Source organism: Phalangium opilio, unplaced genomic scaffold, assembly GCF_054372755.1.
Source record: "Phalangium opilio isolate 3A_F unplaced genomic scaffold, DU_Popi_V2 ptg000002l_1, whole genome shotgun sequence".
Classification (NCBI taxonomy): Eukaryota; Metazoa; Arthropoda; class Arachnida; order Opiliones; family Phalangiidae; genus Phalangium; species Phalangium opilio.
In genome coordinates this window covers 4,272,177-4,295,033 of record NW_028324144.1, presented here as the reverse complement: position 1 = coordinate 4,295,033, position 22,857 = coordinate 4,272,177, and the positions used below count along the sequence as shown (strand labels likewise).

At 36.0% G+C, this 22,857-nt stretch overlaps 3 protein-coding genes and 3 non-coding genes across 6 annotated transcripts; 4 read left to right on the top strand and 2 right to left on the bottom strand.

Annotated features, from left to right (window-relative positions):
• Positions 1 to 12,587: 12,587 nt before the first annotated feature.
• Positions 12,588 to 12,694, top strand: LOC149718385 (U6 spliceosomal RNA). Its single transcript, XR_016381382.1, has one exon. It is a non-coding gene; the product is annotated as a U6 spliceosomal RNA (small nuclear RNA).
• Positions 12,695 to 12,971: 277 nt separating this feature from the next.
• Positions 12,972 to 13,078, top strand: LOC149718384 (U6 spliceosomal RNA). The gene has a single exon (XR_016381366.1). It is a non-coding gene; the product is annotated as a U6 spliceosomal RNA (small nuclear RNA).
• A 247-nt stretch (positions 13,079 to 13,325) lies between these two features.
• On the top strand, positions 13,326 to 13,432 carry LOC149718383 (U6 spliceosomal RNA). Its single transcript, XR_016381360.1, has one exon. It is a non-coding gene; the product is annotated as a U6 spliceosomal RNA (small nuclear RNA).
• A 4,352-nt stretch (positions 13,433 to 17,784) lies between these two features.
• On the bottom strand, positions 17,785 to 21,245 carry IFT43 (intraflagellar transport 43). The gene is made up of 9 exons (XM_089843924.1): positions 21,080 to 21,245; positions 20,881 to 20,976; positions 20,732 to 20,811; positions 20,370 to 20,405; positions 20,086 to 20,141; positions 19,072 to 19,144; positions 18,919 to 18,994; positions 18,790 to 18,849; positions 17,785 to 18,133 (listed from the first exon to the last, which is right to left on the bottom strand). Exons 1-9 carry the CDS (start codon positions 21,125 to 21,127, stop codon positions 18,023 to 18,025), a joined length of 636 nt encoding a protein of 211 aa, XP_089700050.1. The 5' UTR covers positions 21,128 to 21,245; the 3' UTR covers positions 17,785 to 18,022.
• A 76-nt stretch (positions 21,246 to 21,321) lies between these two features.
• Positions 21,322 to 22,115, top strand: LOC149718381 (U3 small nucleolar ribonucleoprotein IMP3). The gene has a single exon (XM_089843928.1). It carries the CDS (start codon positions 21,433 to 21,435, stop codon positions 21,979 to 21,981), a length of 549 nt encoding a protein of 182 aa, XP_089700054.1. The 5' UTR covers positions 21,322 to 21,432; the 3' UTR covers positions 21,982 to 22,115.
• LOC149718380 (small integral membrane protein 12) lies at positions 22,003 to 22,647 on the bottom strand. The gene is made up of 2 exons (XM_089843939.1): positions 22,541 to 22,647; positions 22,003 to 22,426 (listed from the first exon to the last, which is right to left on the bottom strand). The coding sequence occupies exon 2, from the start codon at positions 22,385 to 22,387 to the stop codon at positions 22,115 to 22,117; it is 273 nt and encodes a 90-aa protein (XP_089700065.1). The 5' UTR covers positions 22,388 to 22,426; positions 22,541 to 22,647; the 3' UTR covers positions 22,003 to 22,114.
• Between the last annotated feature and the right edge of the window lie 210 nt (positions 22,648 to 22,857).

Genomic DNA, 22,857 nt, shown 5'->3' with positions numbered 1-22,857 from the left:
TATACTTTTCCTCCAAAAGAAAAAAAACAGGGCGGCAACCAGTTAACTTGGATCGAGAAAAAAAAATACTTTTTAAGAGCTATGGGAGAAAGTTTCAGAAGGTTTAACAGCTTCTGTCTTTGGAGTTTGGTTAGATACATTTAAGTAGGGGCATAAGTAGAGAACTCCGTGAGTTAAGGCAATAACACCCCCATAACACGTCTAGAAAGCGAGAAAACTACCTACTCAAAATAGGTTCGCGACAAAACAAATACTTAGTCTCTCTCCTACAGTCGTAACTTTGGAGCTTTTACGTGTTTTTAAACCACAAAAATTGCCTTTAAACGGTTTTGAAGTATCAACTTAGGGTGGGTGCTTTTATTTCCGTGTCTAAAACTTGATAAGACTTCTGTTAGACAGTGTTTCAGGCGGGTTATAATATTACAGTGTTTGGGGAAAGGGTTAAAAAAAGCATGGAGTTGAATTGAACAAATATTATAACCCAATAGAAGCATAGGTTCCATAAGTTTGTCACTGGTTACAAGTTCATAAGCTATCTTCTCATAGAGAGCAGATACGGGATGCCACTTGCATAGTTGCAAGCAATGTACTTCCATTGACCTTGACATTTAAACCAGTCTCATGGTAGGCTTACTACTGTACACTTCTTAAAAGTAGGGGTTAAAATAGAATCTGGTGACCTTACTACATAAGTTCATGAAATATGTTCCATAAGTTTGTCACTGGAGCTTGTCATGAAGTGAGTGTGGTAGGTCATAAATTGAGGGTAAAGCGAAGACGCCGGGTGAGGCGCTGCTGTCAAATTTGGGCTTAGTAATGCAGACCAAATAGGACTAGATGGAAGTCCTGCAAAATTAACACCCACCGAGTGTAGGACTTCAATTCTCGCTTCCGTTGTTCTCCCTCGAACTAGGTCGAGCTGTAAGTCTCTAGCATTATGAAGTATAGGTAGTGTCACACTTATGGAACATATCTTATAAACTTATGATAGAAGTAATAGCGTGTTTAAAAACGACGATCTAGAATCTGTTGTAAACCATTTTTCTCAAACTATTCAACAAGAACTACGAACGTTAAGCCTAATAATTCACAACAACTACGAACATTAAGAATAATCGTAATAACTAAAAACGTTAATCCCGCGGCTAATCAAAATACACCTTTAATTTCGCCAGAAGTATATAATACTTCCCTTTCGAGAGAAGTGTACCACAAAGCGGGGTAAGTGTAACGCCATTCTTCCCAACATCAGAGCATTTGGAGCAAGGTTACTTAACCAAATCACATACGCGATAAATAGTTCCCTCATCATTACTCTATTACGCTTAATTATTTGCCAAAATTTTTGTCCCATGTCAAGATGAGGTTTGTGGGTTGATTGCCGAGGATTTAGTACCAAACAGTTAAAGAATTGACCCCACGGTGCGATGTCCATCTATAGTTTGATGAGCAGGAAAGCAAACATGAAGGGTGAGCCTGGGAAGAATGACGTTACATAACTAAAGCATTAAGAGGATACAGAGTGTCATCCTTCCTTCATTATCCCCTTCTGATTTCGCTAAAAGTCTAATCCCCATGCATCTCGAGTTTCTTTTAAGTTCTATTATGAAACTTTTCAATTAAAGAGAGTCTATCATGGGTTAATTTTAACGGAAGAGACTCAGAGTTTAGTATGGTAGGTACTCCATGTCTAAAATCTATTTGAAGACAACAAACACATACAAAACCATTGTTCCTGAAGTTCCTTTCACATAACATAATATCTGCGCTCTTCTTTTTATTTTTGAAGGGGGCAAACGGGCCGCTCCGCTATAGGCTAACTTTCTCTCACATGTTTCCACTGCGACGACGATACAACAACTAAATTACGGGTACCTCCAAAGAATGCTTTCTTTAAAACCAGGGAAGATAGCGCCACTGACTTGCTTTCTTCCTTTGCCGCGCTACAGAAAGTACGGATAATAGAGAAAACTCTAGATAGACCCTCCTAAAGAGCTCCGCTTACTACAGCTCCCAGGTATCCTTGCCCCTCCATAGCTGTCTTTTCTCTTTTTCAAAAAAAAAACTTCAGAAGCGCTAGCCATTTCGCCAAAAAGGTAATCATAAAGACGGGATGCCACAGCTAAAATAGAGAATTCAAGTGAGAGTCAACGTTGTTTTGGAATTTAAATCAGTTCGGTTCAGTTCATATTATTCTTGATTCTACTTGAAATCCTTCAACTACGAAGTTTTTATTTTATAATATTTAGTTGTCGTCTGCTTAGAGTCCTTGTTGTCATCAACAACGCAGTTAAGGCATGGATTAACTAACGCTAGCGATTGTTCGTTCCCCTAAAAGATAAAGTATGCATGTTCCAAACGCCCCCTAGCAGCAACTACTATCCCTAACAGAAAGTTATAAGAAAATTGGACCAAATATCACGTGTCCTATGTCGTCAAAATCAAAATCCCGCCTAAAAGGGGCGCCGCCATCTTTAAAATTCGCAAAAACTATTTATTTTGACTAGAGATGGCGCTATATCTAGTTAGTTAATCCATTGTTAAGGCTTAGCACCTTTTATATAGTTATTTAAATTGTTAATTATCAGTTTCAAATAAGAAGCTAAGCCTCGGACACACCGGACTACAGCTCTACATGACTCATTGGAAAACGTTGTTTTTGACGGCCAACTTGTCATAGCGTTATTAGTATAAAATGATCTACAAAGTTGTCCACATATTCTGACCAATCATGAAGAACCACACTTTTGAACCTCTCGAGACGGTGTGTATTGCGGTAAAAACAACTGATAGGCGAATATTTTTCTTGGTCCGCTGGTAGTTCATGAACTAGCTCTCAATATGCCTCTAGCATTACGAAGTTCCATAAATAGTGTCATACTTATGGAAGGAACATATCTTATAAACTTATGATTCAACTCTTAATTTTTTCACTCCATACATTTCAACTTCTCTTTAAGGAGATCAAGGGGGAGGCAAGAAGAAATGGACGGGGGGGATTGAATCGGAGATGGGTTTGAAAAAGAGAAATTCTCTTTGGCTTTTATCGTAACTGGCGATCGCTTTTTTCAAATAACTGCACCCAAAAAATCGGGCGCACACTGCACTTAACAGGTGTAGAAGCCAGCCAGGGTAGTAGATCAGTTTTGGGGTAGCCAAGGGAACCAGCCTACTTTGGGAAGAGACTAAGCTGCCAACTTGACCTTTTCCGAGACCCCCAAAAAACATATATGTATATATATAGTTTAAAAAGTGCATTGCGTACCTTACACCATCTTGAATGTATATACGAACCCTAGGGCTAGTCAAAAACTAAATTGGGTAGCTCTTAAATTCTCTCTCGTGATCATGTTGTATAAATGTTACGGACGGTATGCTTAGGTATTAAGTGGAATTAAAATTAAATTGCTTGGGATATTACATGATAGGTCTTTGACCATACATTGACCGTTTATTCAAAAGAGGACCAGCAAAGAAGAAATTATTTTTTTTGGAAAGTTGAGGGGAATCATAAGTTCGTAAGATGTACTTCAAAAGTTTGTCACTGGTTACAAACTGGAGCTTGTCTTCAAGTGACTTGGATAATTTCCAACATAAGTTCATAAGATATGTTGGCCATAAGTTTGTCACTGGTAGCTTAGAAACTGGAGCTTGTCATGAAGTGAGTGAAGTAGGTCATAGATTCGAGGTAAAGCGACATACGCCTGGTGAGGCGCTGCTGTCAAAGGCTTAGTAATGCAGACTGAATAGGATGATGGAAGTCCTGCATGCAAAATTAACCACCGAGAGCAGGACTTCAATTCTCGCTTCCGTTGTTCTCGAACTAGCTCGAGCTGTAAGTCTCTCTCTAGCATTACGAAGTATAGGATGTCATCCTTATGGAACATATCTTGAAATAAACTTATGCTTTCATTTAAAGGAATAATGAAGTAGAAAAACAAGTTATTTTTAGTTGATTAAGGGTGTTAAAAATATGCATTTAAAACATAAGGATAACTAACCAAATCTTTCTCGTTAAATATTTTATGATCAATGTTCAAAGTTGTGATTTCAGCTCGCAACTACACATAGCAATGTTTACTTTCAAGCAAGTTCATACAAAAATGTCTATGGTCACGTGTACCGCTTCCTTAAAGGGCAAGTCTCATTTAATTCGTAAAAGTTGTTTTAGAAAACAAGCCATTAAACGTGTTTTATCAATCATTTCAAAATTTTATCTTATAAAACGTTAGATATTGCCCTTCTCAGAACGAAATCTTGAATCTCTACCTCATTAAAATTGATTTATCAAAATCTTAAAAATTTGAAGAGAAAAATAACCCCTACCTTACAAAATAGGATTTTAAAGGTGCATTTTATAATGAAACTTGCCCTTTAACAAGAGCGCGGGTCGGCTTTGAATAGTCACAAAACATAAAAGACTCAAAAGAGCAAAAGATATAGATGGAAGAGGAGGATAATGTCACAAGGCATGGAAAAAAGGCGGGAAAGCTTTCCTCTCTGTTGCGCTGCTTGTAACGCCATTGTAGCCCAGGGGAAAACTAGCCATAAATTTCGCCTCATCTTTATCCCAAACCCCGAGCCCTTTCATTGTTCCCTGGCAGGTAATGAACCGAGGATGTCAAGCAAGCTAAAGCACCCCATGAACACGAGCAAAAGAAGAGCGCGCGACACGTGAATTCCCTATAGAAATTTGGCGGGAAAAGGTGGTGAAGGCGGGTGATCATTATAACCTTTAACCATTGTGGAAAAAAGTTACCTTTCGAGGTTGAAATTACCTCGTGTTCTATATTACAGGGTTGAAACGAATTTTTCATTTCAAAATTCCCTGATTTTTCCAGGTTTTCCCTAACAGTCTAAAGTAATTTTAAATCCATTTTTACTTGGTCTGAATGTTGTAGAACCATTTCACGAAGTTATAAATTAGTTTATGCTAGTACGTACTAACAGGTTCGGACGAAACTTTTATATTGAAAATCCCCGACCTTTAGAGCTTATCCCTGAACATTATAAGGTGTTTACCAGAGCCCACTTCATCCCACCTAGCCCATATTTAGCATTGCTCGAAGCATGGTTTGATATACCGAACGAAATCCCTGACTTAGCCCAGACTTCCTCCCCATTTTCCAAGTCCCTGACTTGTACCTGACTTATCCCTGACTTGTACCTGACTAAATCCTGACTTGTACCTGACTAAACCCTGACTTGTACCTGACTAAACCCTGACTTGTATCTGACTTATCCCTGACTTGTATCTGACTTATCCCTGACTTGTACCTGACTAAACCCTGACTTGTACCTGACTAAACCCTGACTTGTACCTGACTTATCCCTGACTTTTTCCCCCATTTTCCAAATCCCTGACTTATCCCAGACTTTCTCCCATTATTCCAAATCCCTGACTTATCCCAGACTTTCTCCCATTATTCCAAATCCCTGACTTATCCCAGACTTTCTCCCATTATTCCAAATCCCTGACTTATCCAAGACTTTCTCCCATTATTCCAAATCCCTGACTTATCCAAGACTTTCTCCCATTATTCCAAATCCCTGACTTATCCAAGACCATTTTCCAAATCATTAACTTATCCCTGACTATTTCCCTCACTTTCCAAATCCATGACTTAACCCCGACTTGTTCCCCGCATTTTCCAAATCCCTGACTCATCCAGGTTCAGTACGAACCTTGTTCTATAATAAAACTACCGAACCAATTCAAATTCCACTAACTTTTATCATAACAATTTTGAAATTCCCCTGACACACCCGTTTTCATTTAAAATTATTAGACTTTTCCATCCAGATATTCCAGGTACTTTAAATATATTAGATCACTACATAGTTAAATATTTAAACCAAATTCAAATTCCCTGATATTTATGACAAACTTAAAATCCAGTGACTTTTCGATCCAGGTACTGTGGGAACCCTGTCTAAGCTACGGAAAAAGCCGGCGAATACTGAATAGGTTTATAAAAATACTTTGTTTACGAAAGAGGGAAATTTGCTGCGAAAGGAAACCCAAAAATATTACGGTGGAGGAATTTATTTTCTTATAGAAAAGAAGATTTGAATCTTTTTCGGTAGCAACAATTTATCGCGTTTAACAATCTTTCTTTCTGGTTTGGGAGCCCACATAAAGACGGTGGCGGCAGCGGCCGAGGCATAGCATATCTCTGCCTGATTTTATATATGGCTAAATGAGCGCTCTATTAAACGATAATATCGAAGAAATATATATAAATAGATGAGTAAATACTTAACCATCCTAAAAATGCACGAACATGCCTGCCCCCTACACTATATTTTTTTATTTTTACATCAAAGTATGTAGCAATTTATTGATTTATTGAATATATAGTGTGGAAAATATGGTTAATTGTTATTGTTTCATCTGAAATTCGTGGTACTGCCAACGGAAGAAATAGGTATACTAAATCGTAGACTTTATGGTAATGTAAGTCTTTGATTACGCTGATAATTATTAACTACCATCTAAATCAGTAATTACGAATAACACAAAATCTATAAATGATACAGCCCTTCAAAAATTACCTGACCACTTTATTTTATCAATTTTGAAAATAAATGATTTTCACTGATATTCCAGACCCATTATGAAAATCCCTGACTTTTCACTAACATTCCACGTCCATTTTCAAAATCCTTAACTTCTCTGCGATATTTAAAACTCATTTTCAACATCCCTGACGTTTTACTGACATTTCAAACCCCATCTTCAATAGCCCTGACAATTCGAACCCATTTTAAAAATCCCTGAAATTTTACAACCATTCTCCAAAAATCCCGATTTATGCCTGACAATTCACACCCATTTTTCAGAAATCCTGATTTCCCCTGATCATCCAAACCCATTTTTCCAAAAATTCCTAACATTTCCCTGACAATCCAAACCCATTTTTCCAGAAATTCCTAACATTCCCCTGACATTTCACACCCATTTTTCAAAACCCCTGATTTTTCCCTAACATTTCACACCCATTTTCCAAAATCCCTAACATTTCACACCCATTTTCCAAAATCCCTAACATTTCACACCCATTTTCCAAAATCCCTAACATTTCACGCCCATTTTCCAAAATCCCTAACATTTCACACCCATTTTCCAAAATCCCAAACATTTCACGCCCATTTTCCAAAATCCCTAACATTTCACACCCATTTTCGAAAAATTCCTAACATTTCCCTGACAATCCACACCCATTTTCCAAAAATTCCTAACATTCCCCTGACATTTCAAACCCACTTTCAAAATTCCTGACTGCCAAATACTCTGACAACCCTTACGAATTCGCGTAGCGAATTTCAGTCAAAATAAACGATGGCATCTGGCCTCCTAGACACTATACCCAAGGAATATACCGAACATCCACAAAATACCATGAACAATTTTAAGTTAAAAATAAATTCCTCAGATGATTAAAAAAGACGGCCATAAATAAACCCTTGCAAAAAAATCCTGCATAAAATCTTAATCCTTGGTACCTACGTCATTAAACATTAAAAAGTCTATAGCTTATCATTTAGGGAGGGTTTAGCTATCCAATATAAAACATTCAACCATGATATTGTTTTTTAAGTACATGTTACTAATTTATCAGTTTTAACCGGCATCCCTTTCGGTACCACCAAGGATTAGAACATTTTTAAAAACGTTTTTTTTTCTTGTATCTTTTGATACACTTAGTTCATCTCATCAGGAATGTATTACTTTAATAGTTAAGACCCTTGCTTTCGAAAGATAGATAAAAGTGCTTTAAAGGGTTCAGCGTATTGCACATTCTAACTGGGACATTACTAATTTTTGAATTTCACGGTCCGATTACAACCCTTCTGATTAAAAAAATATACATTATATATTAAAAGTATTTGGTTCTGGGGTTTAAGTTTTAAATATAAAAAAGGGGTAATGAACTACGTGAAAATGATAACGTTCCACCTGCCTTTGAAAAGAGCGTAAATACCCTAATTTAGGGTGGATCAAATAATTAGCATGTTTAATAGATATATAAGAAGTATATAATACTTCTCTTGGAGAGAAGTGCTATAACGAAATTATTCTGATTAAACTTAAATTTCATGATGGGGAACTAACTTTCGCTATAAACATAAAATCCTAAGCCCGGGTAAGCTCACGTAACTTTCACTATTGGGGTTAGTGAGTAAATTAACTTATGGTCAATTGGTTGTCTAGGGGTTTTGGTAAAAATTAAGATAGGGGAAACAGATTTGGAGTTTGCCAACAAATCATTTAATAACAATAATAATTACTTAAAAAATAAGAATAAGACTTATCAACTTAATACTAAAAGTATAAACATGCACACTTAATCATAACATGCAAAATAACATGCACACTTCATGCAAAATTATAACTTTAAATAATCAACTTAAATTAACGATCCTAACATAACGGTTTTAACATTTAACTAACATTAGAAATAACCACATAAGGGTTTTACAATTAAACCTAAAATAATGTTAACCACATAAGGGTTTTTACATTATCCCTAATATAATTTTGACCACACAAGGGTTTTAATCTCATTGTTCAAGAGTTCTAATAAATAGTCATAACCTCCAATGGAGTTATGATAAGAAGCCTCGGGAGGCGAATTAAATGTTTGGGGTACTTATCGCATGGTTGATTTCACAACGGAGTAGCGTGGGCTGGTACGGGCCCTGGGTCCCCGGTAACGGCGTACGGCAATGGACGGCATGGAGCGGTTACGTAGTGCGTCCTCGACTGGTATACAGGAACGACAGCATGGAGCGGTTAAATACGTCCTCGGTTTAGTCAGCGGTAACGGCAGCACGGAGCGGGCGATAATGTCCTAGGGCACGAGCCCCACCAAGATAACTTTGGTACTGCTTCCAGGTTCCATCAACCGAACTTAAAAGTTTTCGCGCTAAGTCTTTCATAAACCGAACTTAAAGGTTTTCGCGCTAAGTCTTTTTCCGCGTTAGGGCCTAAGTATTAAAATACGTGGCATAGTTTCGGGACCGTCCTTCTCGTTCACCAAGCGTTACGATTCTTCTTTCTCTATTGTCCCAGTTCAGCTTTTATAAGATATTGGTGTCTTCAGGCGCACCAATCACCGTTCGACTTTCTAGGGTCTTTTAGACCCACGTGACCCAATCATATGTCGACAATTTGAAGTCTTTGGATTACGTCCGCATTTTTCGTAGCCCTGGTGGTCAGGAATTATTTTCGCGTTTTCCCCATGACCTTTGGGGTCATGGGCCACACACCTTCTCTTTATGAGAGTCGGTAACAATACACTTTTTAAAAATAACATGTTTACAAACTAAATATAGCACTTGAGGTTAACAAAAATAGCATTGGCAAATAGGGTTGACAAACTCCGTTTTCTGGATAATAAAAGGGAATATAAAAGGGGGTAGGCTCCTATGGGCTCTCACTAACTCGAACAGATTCGTTACGCGAGAGAATTGTACAGGTGGGGTGGACGTCATGGCCATTGACGTTCCACTGGGAAAATTTGAATATACCCATCGAATGCAGGTGTGCGACCAGCGCTTTACCTTGCCTTCGAGGGGTTTTCTTAAAGGGAAGATGGAATAATAAGATTTATTCAAGGGAGGGTGAAATAATAAATTTTGTCGTTACAGTGCATGTGGCAACAAAAATCGGGTAATACAGTAATTGTAACATGATTCTTCCCAACATAATTATTATATTAACATTTGGAGTGCACAAGGTTACTAAAGCGAATCACATACGCGATAAATAGTTCCCTCATAATTACTATATTAGCGCATAGCCCACTCGATCATGCGTATCACGACGCAGCGTCCGCGAGTGCGAATCGAGGGGGCTATGATTAGCGCCTAACTATTTGACAAGGCGCATGCGCTTGTGTGTTGTCCCACGTCAAGACAATCAAGGTTTGTGTCTACTTGATTGCTGAGGATTTAGTACCAACCAAACAGTTATAGAATTCACCCTAGCACGGTGCGATGCCCATCTGAAATTTGATGAGCAGGAGAGCAAACTAAAATGGTTCCCTCGCCTGGGGAGAATCACGTTACGTAACTGAAGTATTAAGAGGATACAGAGTGTCATCCTTCTACTATTATCCCCTTCTGATATTAGGCTAAATTCATATTGAACCCCAAAATCCATCAATATCTCAGTAAGGTGGTATTTATTTAATACGTTTCTAACTTAGCAAGTAAATAACAACACGTCATCCCAACAACAACCCATAATTCCTTGACGGCATTGAATTACGTCACTTATTACTACAACTGCTCCCATGGCCATATTTTTAAAATGACGATTCCAAAACACAGAAACAATTACGCAACCTAAACCGGTGTTAAAACTTTGACAGTTACGGCAGCTCCCTTATTATTATTTGAGGAAGTTATTGCTGTCGGTGCTAACCGCAAAATAGGAAACACGTGGTCCCTAAGGAGATCATAGTATACCATATCCCGGAAAAACACAAGCTAACTTAAGTCCCTATATCCCACAAATGTATGCATGTATATGGTTATATACGAATGTTGCGTAAAGAGACTTGTCTTATAGTAGTTCCGACCAACGGGGGGTCAGGGGTTGAATTTCTATCTCTGTAATCTATCTTTAAGTTTCCGGAAAGGGACTTTTACGAATCCAGCTGTATAAGCTATGAAATAAAGAAACCAAGGTGCCGGCATGCCATCATACATGGGGGTCCGAGAGAGGGAAATCTTTGAAAGAAAATGTTTGTGGTTCTGTCGAATTATAGTTAAGCCTTGGCTTGCTTGCTTGCTTTGGGGAAGTGGTCCAGTCCTTTCCCGTTTCGCTTGGGTTTGGGTTTAGTCTTTAGAGTTTGCAGTATTGTTGGGTATAAGACCATGGACCTGGTACTAATAATACTAGCCTACAAGTACCTAAGAGGATTTGGTGGGATAAACCCCTTAGTGACCATGACCATTCATAAGTCAACTTTAGCCTTGGGGACCGACTGAGTGTTGGCCGGGTAACTTAATAGCAATACGGAAGTCTTCAACTATAACGTCTTATGGAGTAAAAATATCTTTGCGGCGCGGTACTGTTTTGTTGTCGAAGGCCATCAGGATTGTATTCGCGTTGTTTTTAAAATAAACATGTCTTACCGTTATTGTTGAAGTTCACCGTTAAGTCCTTCCGGTTTGCCTTAGGGTTGAATGGTCGCTTCTGGGTGGTTGTTGACTGTTTTACTGTATCAGGTTTCGATGTTTGTATAAAATTCTTGAAGAAATTTCACTAACAACTATCGTTGCAGAAATGTAGCAACGTTTCTTAATCGACTTATTAATTTCTGACCCTAAGCCTTGGTCGACTTAAGGCGCGTACTTTACGGGGAAGCCAACCTCCAGGGTTCATGGTGAATTAGGCTTAACGAACCTGGAAGATTATTATAAATTTAAGTTAGTAAATCACATTCTAACGTGACAAATAATTAACTACATGTTTATAAATGATTCAAATATTATAATTACCCAATTTAATTTAAATTTAACGTACCATAAAATACTAGAAAACTTTGCGTAGATTCTAGCTGAGTAACGTTGCATCATTGCTTAATTAAACGACGAAAAATAATCCAGTTGTCTGCACTACATCATAGCCCACCCGATCTCGCGCACCACGACGCAAGCTGCTCGCGAGTGGGCTATGGCACTAGAAAAACTAATTTTCTAGCAATTAATCAGGATCAGTTCAATAACCGTTGTAATTCTATTGAACTGAACTGTCCAAAATAAGTTAATTAATCTGAATTCAAAACTATTTAATTGAAAATTAACACGTAATGAATTATTTCAATTAATTTAAATATTAGATTGGAATTTTCCAATTAATAAAAAAACCGGTAGCTTAATATAAATTTCGGTTTATTAGTAAAGAAGAAATTAATTTGTTTACGAAGCCATAAAAATAAATTTTTCAAGTTTATCATTTTCCTTATAATGAATAATACAATCTATCCATCGATCTAATTGGTTACAAATACCAAGTGTAATAACGCCATATTAGGGTATATTGATATGAGAGTCGAGCTTCTTCGCATTGAGCCTTTAGTAGCACTAAAATAGTTGGAAATTTACCTTTTACACAGTTTTAAGGAAAATGGTCCATCCACGACCTTTGAATGTTTTTCCACGCATGGAGTAATAAATAATATATCCCCTGTAGGCTTAAATTTTCCGACTAATCTGTAAGACACGAAAAAAGCATAAGAATGATTCTACATCCATTTTTATAACAACCTATAACTACAGTATCATAGATATATGAAATACGACAGAAATTTTAAGGGATAGTAGCGTATAATTTCAAAGTGTTCCAATTTTTTTTTTAAATTATTTTTACCTATTATTAAGTTGATTACTAACTCAAATTGTAATGTTTTTAGGGTAAATAGTAATTTGCACAATTTATTACACAAATGTCAATAAAACTATGGGTAATAATGGTTCTTTCTTTAATATTTAAAATGTTTGTGGCATATACGCCTACTTTGTGATTTTCTGAAAAACGGGGTATATATAGAAGTTGGGAAGGTGTAGATATTGTAGTTGCTTCGGCACTACATATACTAAAATTGGAACGATACAGAGAAGATTAGCATGGCCCCTGCGCAAGGATGACACGCAAAATCGTGAAGCGTTCCAAATTTTTTATAATTATTTTTACATTCCAAATATTTTTTATAATTATTTTTACATTCCAAATATTTTTTATAATTATTTTTACCCATTATTAAGTTGATTACTAACTCGAATTGTAATGTTTTTAGGCTAAATAGTAGTTTGCACTAGTTGTTACACAAATGGCAATAAAACTATGCAAAATTATGGTTCTTTCCTTCATATTTAGAGTTTTAGTGAAATATACACCTACTTTGTGATTTTCTGAAAAACGGGGTATATATAGAAGTTGGGATGGTATAGATACTGTAGTTGCTTCGGCACTACATATACTAAAATTGGAACGATACAGAGAAGATTAGCATGGCCCCTGCGCAAGGATGACACGCAAAATCGTGAAGCGTTCCAAATTTTTTATAATTATTTTTACATTCCAAATATTTTTTATAATTATTTTTACCCATTATTAAGTTGATTACTAACTCGAATTGTAATGTTTTTAGGCTAAATAGTAGTTTGCACTAGTTGTTACACAAATGGCAATAAAACTATGCAAAATTATGGTTCTTTCCTTCATATTTAGAGTTTTAGTGAAATATACACCTACTTTGTGATTTTCTGAAAAACGGGGTATATATAGAAGTTGGGATGGTATAGATACTGTAGTTGCTTCGGCACTACATATACTAAAATTGGAACGATACAGAGAAGATTAGCATGGCCCCTGCGCAAGGATGACACGCAAAATCGTGAAGCGTTCCAAATTTTTTATGTTTCCATAAACCGAAATTAATCCAGGATTTCTAGGGTTACAAATTCGAAGGAAATAAATTTTTCGATTCAAAATTAAATGAACGTTACGCTACTATCCCTTAACTTAAAGACGATACGAAAATGTATTTTCATCTCTATGAGTTTTAGCGCGGATATTAGGCCTAACTCTTAATCGTCGTGTCACGCCGAAGACTCGTTAATTAATATCATTACAACGACCGCGGAGTAATACCGCCATGTTAGAAAGGGAGGTCCCAAAATAGCGGGGACAATTAAAAGAAATATTTTTATAATCATAATGTACAAAATATATCTTCAACCTGTTGTTAAGAATGCTAATTCTCTTACCTAACGTCAAATTTAGAGTTCCAAGGTTTCGTACAAGATTGCGAAAGCTTAAATTAACGTGATTATTAAAGAAAATAATTTTAATTTAGTGTCCTTAGGGTTTCGCGAAATGGCCGAAATTAAAAATGTTAGATCCTGACAGATTCTGTGAGAAAATTAATTCGGATCGTCTCTGATTTTCAAAGGTCATAAGTTGAAACAACAAGCGATATCTAATTTACTAGGGAGAAGGTTAAGATGCCTAAGTATTCGCTCGCCATAATCCCAGTCCCCTTTCAAAATACAAGGGGGGATGTAAAAGGAGGCCGTGCTATTTCGCCTCTCCTCAGTCGGAAAATACGTAATTTTCGTCATTCGCGTCGCGCTGACGTGAGTTTTCAAGAACCAATGAGATGATGCTGGTTGTAATTTAGAGGCGGGGATTAACTCCGGACCTACTATACGTTTGGACTGGAGATAAAGCTAGAAATGTGGATGAATGAATTTATACCTTCTCCCCATTAAATTAGATATCACTTCTTGAAGTAGCTAAGCCTACTTGCACCTTTAAGATACTTAGGCCTAGGCCTACATTTAATTTATTTATTTATAAATAAAATCTTGATTTTATTTTGGTTTGAAAAATAATAATAATAAAAAATAAAACATTTTTATTTCTTTTATATTTGATTCTCGATTGGGTGATTTTCAACAAAGGCCGTCTGATGGCATGGCATAGCAGTCAAGTAGTCTTTTTGTTTGAAATTGAATCGCGAAACCATTTAACTTTTTATTACTTCTTAAGCGATGAGTACCGAAACGAACCGTTCTTCAAGGCCACAACTAATATTAAATGGTTTGTTTCAAAAATACAAAGACGGTTGTCTCTTATTATTTAAACTTATCTTGTCTGTAAATAACAACAAAAGAATTATTCTCTATAGATGAGAATAATTCGGAATGAATAGAATTTTCATACATACTGTATATATAACTTTCTTCCGAAATTACATTGAAATCCGTAGCCTGACGTAATAATTAAGTAAAAATTCCCTTTCTGTTAAATATTTTATTATTAAATCGTTGTACCATATTAAAATTCATCTCCCCCTATCGCCGCCGTCTTGAGAAAACTGGGGAGGGGATTATGGGTAAAGTGAAGGTGAAACATTTTCAATCTAAATTATAGTTACTTTTAACCACTTTAAATAAATGGTAGAGAAAATGTGAAAATTTGCCTAATTTAAGTTGGGTTTGTTATTAAATTTACTCTTAAGTGGTAGGGACGCACAAAGAAAAATATTTTATTTTCAATCCCCGCCATCTTGGTGGTCAGAAATGTAAAAGACCTTTATGGAACATCATTCGTGCATTTCAACATATTTCTTTAATATTTAGTACATTGGTTGACTAGATGGACTTTATGGCTTTTGGGTTTAGATTTTCCGCCATCTTTCAAAATGGCAGTCCAAAAACTAATTAAAACATCACCCTTTGTTTGCGCAAATCAATGAGCAATCGCAAACTGCATTTACACCTGTAACAATATTTCATTAAAATAACTTCGTTTCATCCTTGCTTTAAAACACTTCAAAAAAAATCCCTAAATATCGTCTGGTCTTTCCGAAATCCCACACACCTGACCAGGGAGAAATGAGGTAAGATGGAGCGGTAATGGTTATGTTCGACCTGACCTGTTGCACCGTAACTTTCCCAGTGTACCTCGCGCACGCCCCTACTCTTCAGTAGGACATTTGTTTAGTGCTGCCGGCTAGCGCCGTTGTATTTGTATCAGAACCAGCTTCTATTTTTAAAACACAGGGGGCGTCCTTTACGATTCCGTACTGTACGACCCTACCTAAACGCCACTGGGAGCATGCTGGGAGGACTTCGGTGCCGTTCCGTTCCGTAGGTGGGTGGTACAGAGGTAACGTTATAGGTAAGGGTATTACCACTCCATACGTCGCTCCTTCAAGACCTGACCATGGTTTGTTGGAAAAACACTAAAAACTTATTTAAGCTTATAATTTACGAGCAGTAAAATCGATTTTCGTTGCAAGTGCGTTGTTCTATCCCATAGGTATAGCCAATTACAGGGAAATTTTATCTAGAAACTTGATCTAAAACTTAGGGTTCATCATGAACTCAAAAGTTAATTAAAAATTGGGATGGTAAAAACCGAGAATTTCTTACGTAAAAAAATTAAGCGAAAATAATGAGAGGTAAGACACTAACAGGTACTATTACACGCCCTGTTTGATAAAAAGGTTAAGCATACAGTGAGTGATTACCACCTCGGTTTTCACCCACCAACAAAGATCGCGGGATGGTTTTGCATTGAAGATTAATATGAACAAAGACAAATAAAACTTAACAGAAAGTGAGTCACTGAGGAGTTTAATAAAAGTAAAAATAAATCTTATTTTAATCATAAAATATTAAATACGTCTATTACCATTAGTTCATAAGATGTGTTCCGTATATAAGTTTGTCACTGGTTACAAACTGGAGCTTGCAATCTTGAAGTGAGTGAGGTAGGTGACGTAGGTCATAGATTCGAGGTAAAGCGACATACGCCTGGTTTTGGCGCTGCTGTCAAAGGCTTAGTAATGCAGACTAAATAGGACCTAGATGGAAGTCCTGCAAAATAAACCACCACCGAGTGTAGGACTTCAATTCTCGCTTGTCGTTCTAATTGAACTAGTTATCTCGAGCTGTAAGTCTCTCGGTAGCATTACGAAGTATAGGAAGTGTCATACTTATGGAAGGAACATATCGCTTATAAACTTATGGTTATAATAATTACCCAGAATTATTTACACCACATCGAGTCAAGTAGATTTATTTGTTGTTAATAACATTAATACATAACATAACATAACCATTTATATTAAGTAGTTAAACATTTTGTAAATTATTAAATATATTTAAAAATAATATCTTAATATAAGTACCAATATATTTTTCCATATTATGTAGAAACAGCAGTCTGGTTTCTTTAAACTCGTGATAATAACATTGCCAAGGTCATTACGGTGCCATCACCATTTCCTTTATAGCTTAAGGGCATGTAATGCAACTCAATATTATTACCACCACCACCGGTACGTAACATTTTTAATTAATGATCAGTCGTTGTTTTCCCAAAACCGAACTTGAAAGTTTACCCAACTCAGGAATTTTAATTGGTTGCGCATTAAATAAACTAATTATTACGAAATTGTAATGAAAATATTAAGTACATTATCTCGAAGTAATTACTCCCCTATCAAACAAATTTTTTCTTTTGATCTATCAGGGATAGATTTAATTTTAGAAGTAGGAATGGAGAACAGAGTAATGTGGGCGCGCGTCAAAGTCCCGGACGGACCCCCTTCCCCGGGACGGAGGGGTATGAAAGAAGAGACGGACGGGTCATAGCGACAGAGGTAAAAAGAAATTACGTATTTTTCGCCGTCCGTGTTGGCAACGTCATCAAAACGTAGTTTAAGTGAGCTAGCCAATAAGATAATTTAAACTTTTCGTTACGTGTTGGATGGAGGGAGGGGCTCTATACTGGGTGGTCTATGAGTCGGAATAACTGAAGTAAATACTAACCGTTACACTCCATTCGTACTTCTAAAATTAAAACTATCCCTGGTCCAGCTAATAGCGCTCTCGGGTGAGAGAATTCGGCAACTTAAATTGCCAAACGGCGCCATGCACAGGCCTTGATTAACGTATGCAACGATTAAAAGGATCTCCCTCTACTATTAATATTTAATCTACTTCTAATCTAAAACACAATTTTCCCAAAGCCACTAAAAATATTACGGAACCGCTTCCCCATAGCTTCCCTTCCCGAGTCCATCAGCGAGTGAACGCGAACCGATTTGAAAAACTAAAAAGAACCCATCCCCATAGTGACCTTATTAATATTTCCTGTCAATGCAGCCTGGAAAACGTACTATCCCTTACAATAATTATCTCTAAATTAACAAGAGAGCGGGGAACACAGCGTAAGAAAGAAACGAAACGGTATGGTATTGTAAAGCCAAGGCTTATTTTTTATTTCACCCTTAACGCCCACGGGCTAATCCATAACAGCCACCGACCAAAACGATGAGAAAATATTTATACCAAAGGAGTCACCGGATATCTTACATTCAAACACGAGGTATTTTGCTGTGGGAACCGAACCCAACGAAATAAGACCACGAAAAAAATGTTCTTGGAAATGATTTGTAATACAAAACACAAGTTAGGCTTAACAAAATTTTTAATAAAATTCTGGGAGTTCGATTTCTCTGTCCATTTTTCCTTCCCATTCCTCGTTCAATGCCGATGATACTTCCGTAAATAAGACGTCCCATGTCCAAGGAACATCCTCCTATGGATTGGGTGACTCTTATTTTTGGTCTATTTTTAGGCCTAATTCCGATGTAATTCGATTTAATTGGCCTATAATGTTTTTTTGGATTTGGCTTCACGATTTTGGCTCTCCGAGATCAATGTAGACGAATATGATACTAATTATGGGGTGGTTCTTATTTTTGGTCTATTTTTAGGCCTAATTCAGATGCAAGTCGATTTAATTAGGCTAAAAGTTTGGAATTAGGCTTAGCGATTTTTTCACTAATAATATATCTCAAGTCTAAGCCACACCCTCCTAAGGCTTAGGCGCTCCTTAGTTTTGGTCAAATTTTAATCCTAACCCGGATACAATTGGATTTAATTAGCCTACAATTTAGAATTAGGCTTAGAGATTTTTTCACTAATAATATATCCCATGTCTATTCCACACCCTCCTAAGGCTTAGGTGCTTCTTAGTTTTGGTCAAATTTCAATACTAATCCGGATGCAATTAGATTTAATTGGCCTACAATTTAGAATTAGGCTTAGCGATTTTTATATATAGTGTAGTTCGATCGTGTTTCTTATCAATATGGTTAAAACTAGCGCATGAAGAGTTATTAACTTGGTCTACGGTTAGGCCTAATTTTGTCATATAAGTTAAGCCTAATTTTATTTAAAAGTAGTATTTACCTCTTTGGTCTCACTTTCAGGAGCTAAAAATCTCGTTAGAATTCTTAAATCTAGACCATCCTGTATGTGGAAAACCAACTCAAAAACTGTTAATTTTTAATTGGCATTAATTAAAATTAGTCGTATTACCAGTGTGGAAAATGCCGCGTGTTTTAACAGGTCATTATCCAACTCTTGTAGAGTCGCAACGCGGTTTACATGAGCCCTAAATTAAATTATAACCTTGTTGAATCAGTCTAAGATAATAAGCCTAATTAATTTATTAATTTAAATTTAACTAACGCGGGAGCTTGAGCCACTTGACCAACCAATTCTTCATCTTTTAATTCTTCCAAATCCGGTATAACTGGGATATCTTTAATCATTGATTTTAAATCAGTTCAACTTTCGGAAGTGATATAGGCCTACAAGAGGAAAGCCTAAAAAAGGGGTGTGCGAATAGTGGCTTTTAACTTAGATTCTAACAGCACTTTAATAGTAAATTCGAAGCTTAATTATATTAATCGAACAATGTAAAATTCCATAATTAATCGATTTTAATATGAAGCAAATTAATCAATTAATCGATTTGAAAATAAAGCAAATTATTCAATTAATCGATCTATAAATGAAGAAAACAATTTAATTCGTCGATTTGAAAAAAAATTAAACTATTCAATTAATCGATTTGGAAAAAAATCAAATTATTCAATTAATCGATTTGGAAAAAAAATCAAATTATTCAATTAATCGATTTGAAATTAAAGCAAATAATTCAATTAATAAACTTGAAAACAGAAAAAGACTCCATTAATCGGCTGGATAGCTCTCTTTATCGATTAAAACACACCGAAAATTACACCATTAATCGATTAAAACACCGAAAATTACACCATTAATCGATTAAAACATCGAAAATTACACCATTAATCGATTAAAACACCGAAAATTACACCATTAATCGATTAAAACACCGAAAATTACCCCATCAAAAACTTATTTCTATTATAATTCGAGAACTTTCAATATATTTCTCACTGAAATAAATATTCAAAATAACTTTGATTAATCTATTATTTTTTATTAATCGTTAAAAATTCCGACTAATCGCTAAAACTTTGTAAAACAACAAAATCAATCCGACTAGTTTGATTAATCGATTCAAAAACAGTGGATAATCATTAAAAAAAAATTTAATAATCCCTACAGATTTGTAAGAGTTCAAAATCTAATCGATTAATCGACTCAAAACAGTGAAATAAAAATATCCAAGTTTTCGCACACCCCTACAAAACCCTGTCTCTAACACTAACATACCATTTTCTGAATCATCCCGATCCCTATCATACTCCTGATCTTTGCGCGTATTTTCTCTGATAAAAATTGTAAACACCCTTTTAGAAATTAATTTGTTTAAAACCCGAGTTAATCTCGTTAAAGAAACCCAACTGTAAGTTATTGTGAATGAATACATAGACACAGACAGACAATATAATATAATATAGAGGCGAAAAATATAGCATTTTTTGATAAAAAGAGGAAAAATTGAGAAAAGCTTAGAAAAATGGTTAAATTCGGGAAAACGTTTGTTTTAAACTCACTTTGGAGGGGAGAGTGTCTGGGTTTTGGTTTTCCGGCTGCAAAAAGTTTTTTTTTACCGGTGCAAAGATAAAAAAAAATTACGGGAAATTATCAATGCTTGATATCATTCATTATATGACTTGATGTGTAAAAAATTCAAAATATTGTTCCTTCCTCTTCAAATGATTGATTATTTTTACTAATTAAACATTAGTAATTACACTAATAATAATAATAATAATAATTAGGGTGTGAGGTTTGGTTTGTGTTAATTAGTGTTGTGTTGTGTGTATGACAATTAGTGTTTTTTGGAAGCACATGTGTTGGTGTGTGTTTTGAATTAAATTAAACTTAATTAATTTAAATTTCGTTTAAGACATACTGAAATCCCATGTTTAAAAGATCGCTAGCCCATCCACCTGTTTTCTTGCTTCTAGGTGGCGCTTGAGGTGGTGTATCGCGCTATTTTTAATTTTAAAGTTAATTTTAGGCCTAATTTCTAAGGGTGTTTTAATTAATTAAGAAGCCTACTTCATTGCCCGAATATACTCCCGAAGACGGACTACCTGGACCCGCGAACGTCCTAGGGCTTTGATGAGGTGTAGACCGTCGACCTCTTAGTGGCGCCTAAGATGATCGAGGTAAATTTTAACATAGCCAAAATTTAAGCCTAATATTTTTTGGCATAAAACCCGCCTTGAAAATGAATTATTACGTAAAAAAATCATACCCTTTTTTGAGGGGAACTATCTTCTAAATCAAGCTCGTCTTCTTGCATATTAAAACGTTTTAATTTATCGTTTTAACCCGAGAAAAACAGAAAACGCGGCATAAAACTTGAATACACCAATGACGCCACGCCGATGTCAACAAACTCGTTGCTATAACGACGCTGTAAACGCTAGCGACATCTAGCCTATCAGAGACGAACAAATACTATTCAAGGTCAAAGTTCACTTTTCAGACAGCAGACGACTTTATAAGTCTACAGTTCTACACGAGGGTTGTTAGGCTTAGCGAATGTAACTTTTAATTCGAGTTTTGATTTAATTATTCAACTCTAATTAAGATTTAAATATTAAAATGAGGAAATTAAAGTATCATGAACAAAAACTACTTAAAAAGGTAGATTTTTTATCATGGGAAGTTGATAATAATCTACACGAAGTTAAAATTATGCGGAGGTTCATGATTAACAAACGTGAAGATTATACTAAATACAACAAATTATCCAGAGAAATAAGGGAACTCGCCCGAAAAATTAAGGATTTGGATGCAAAGGACCCGTTTCGTACTCAAAGTTCTGCGCAATTACTGGATAAACTATACAGTTTAAGCCTAATCCCGACCAAAAAGAACTTAGAACTGTGTGACAAGATTACGGCATCGTCATTCTGTAGGCGGAGGTTACCAGTATTGATGGTTAAGAACAATATGGCTGAGAATTTAAAGACGGCGGTTACGTTTGTTCAACAAGGACACGTTAGAGTAGGAACAGAAGTTGTGACAGACCCTGCGTTTTTAGTGTCACGAAATTTGGAAGATTTTGTAACATGGGTCGATACATCTGCTATTAAGAAACAAATCCGCACTTATAATGATATGCAAGATGACTTCGATGCGTTTGCGTAATAATAATAATGACACCATAACTTCAAACAATTAATTTTATTTTAACAGAAAAAATTGGGTTTAATTACATGTTTCGCTACTGTACTAAAAATACTTGCAATTCATTGAATAAATTATGCATTGTATAATATTATTATGTTGCGTTTGGCTTATTCCTATCAAATATATTCTTAGGAACAAATGTTTTGTCTTTGAGTCGATCTACATTTTCAGGATGTTGTTTCTCCGACAGTTCAGATAATTGTCTCTCGCCTCTTTCATCCTCTATGCTTAGTTTATTGGCGGGTGTGGTTTTGTCAGAAAGGAGCCCTTCAATATTATATCCTATGACTCCTACAACCAACGCAAATGGAAAGGTAACCCAAGGAGCGTAAATCCTCAAGGCATTCCATATCACTGGAAGCATACTCGGTTTGGTTTCTCAATCCTAAGCCTTGGTTAATATCTGCGATTTTAATAGAAAACTGCTTGGTTTATACATTTAAATCTTACTGACGGTTCAAAAAACATAGAAAAACGATAAATTGTTTCATATAACGAATAATTAAAGTTAATGTACCCTATTTGTAATAAAATTCCATGAGAAAATTGAAGAGAAACCTTCAAGTACCTCGTCTGATAAAATTTCAGAATGCAGACGATGCTCACGTGTATTGAAGTCGCCAATCAGCGATCTCGACTTTTAAGCAGGGTTGCCATATTGGGCTGGAAAGCCGCCAATTGGGCTTCTTCTCAAAAATATTGGCTTGAAATAAAAGAGTTGGCTGTTGGCTGGAAATTGGGCTTGTCGGGTTTTTCTTTGGCTTTCTGTACTTAAAATACCGCCAATAGGGGAAGATCATTAGAATGCCCAAAAAACTGACAAATGGTGCTGTC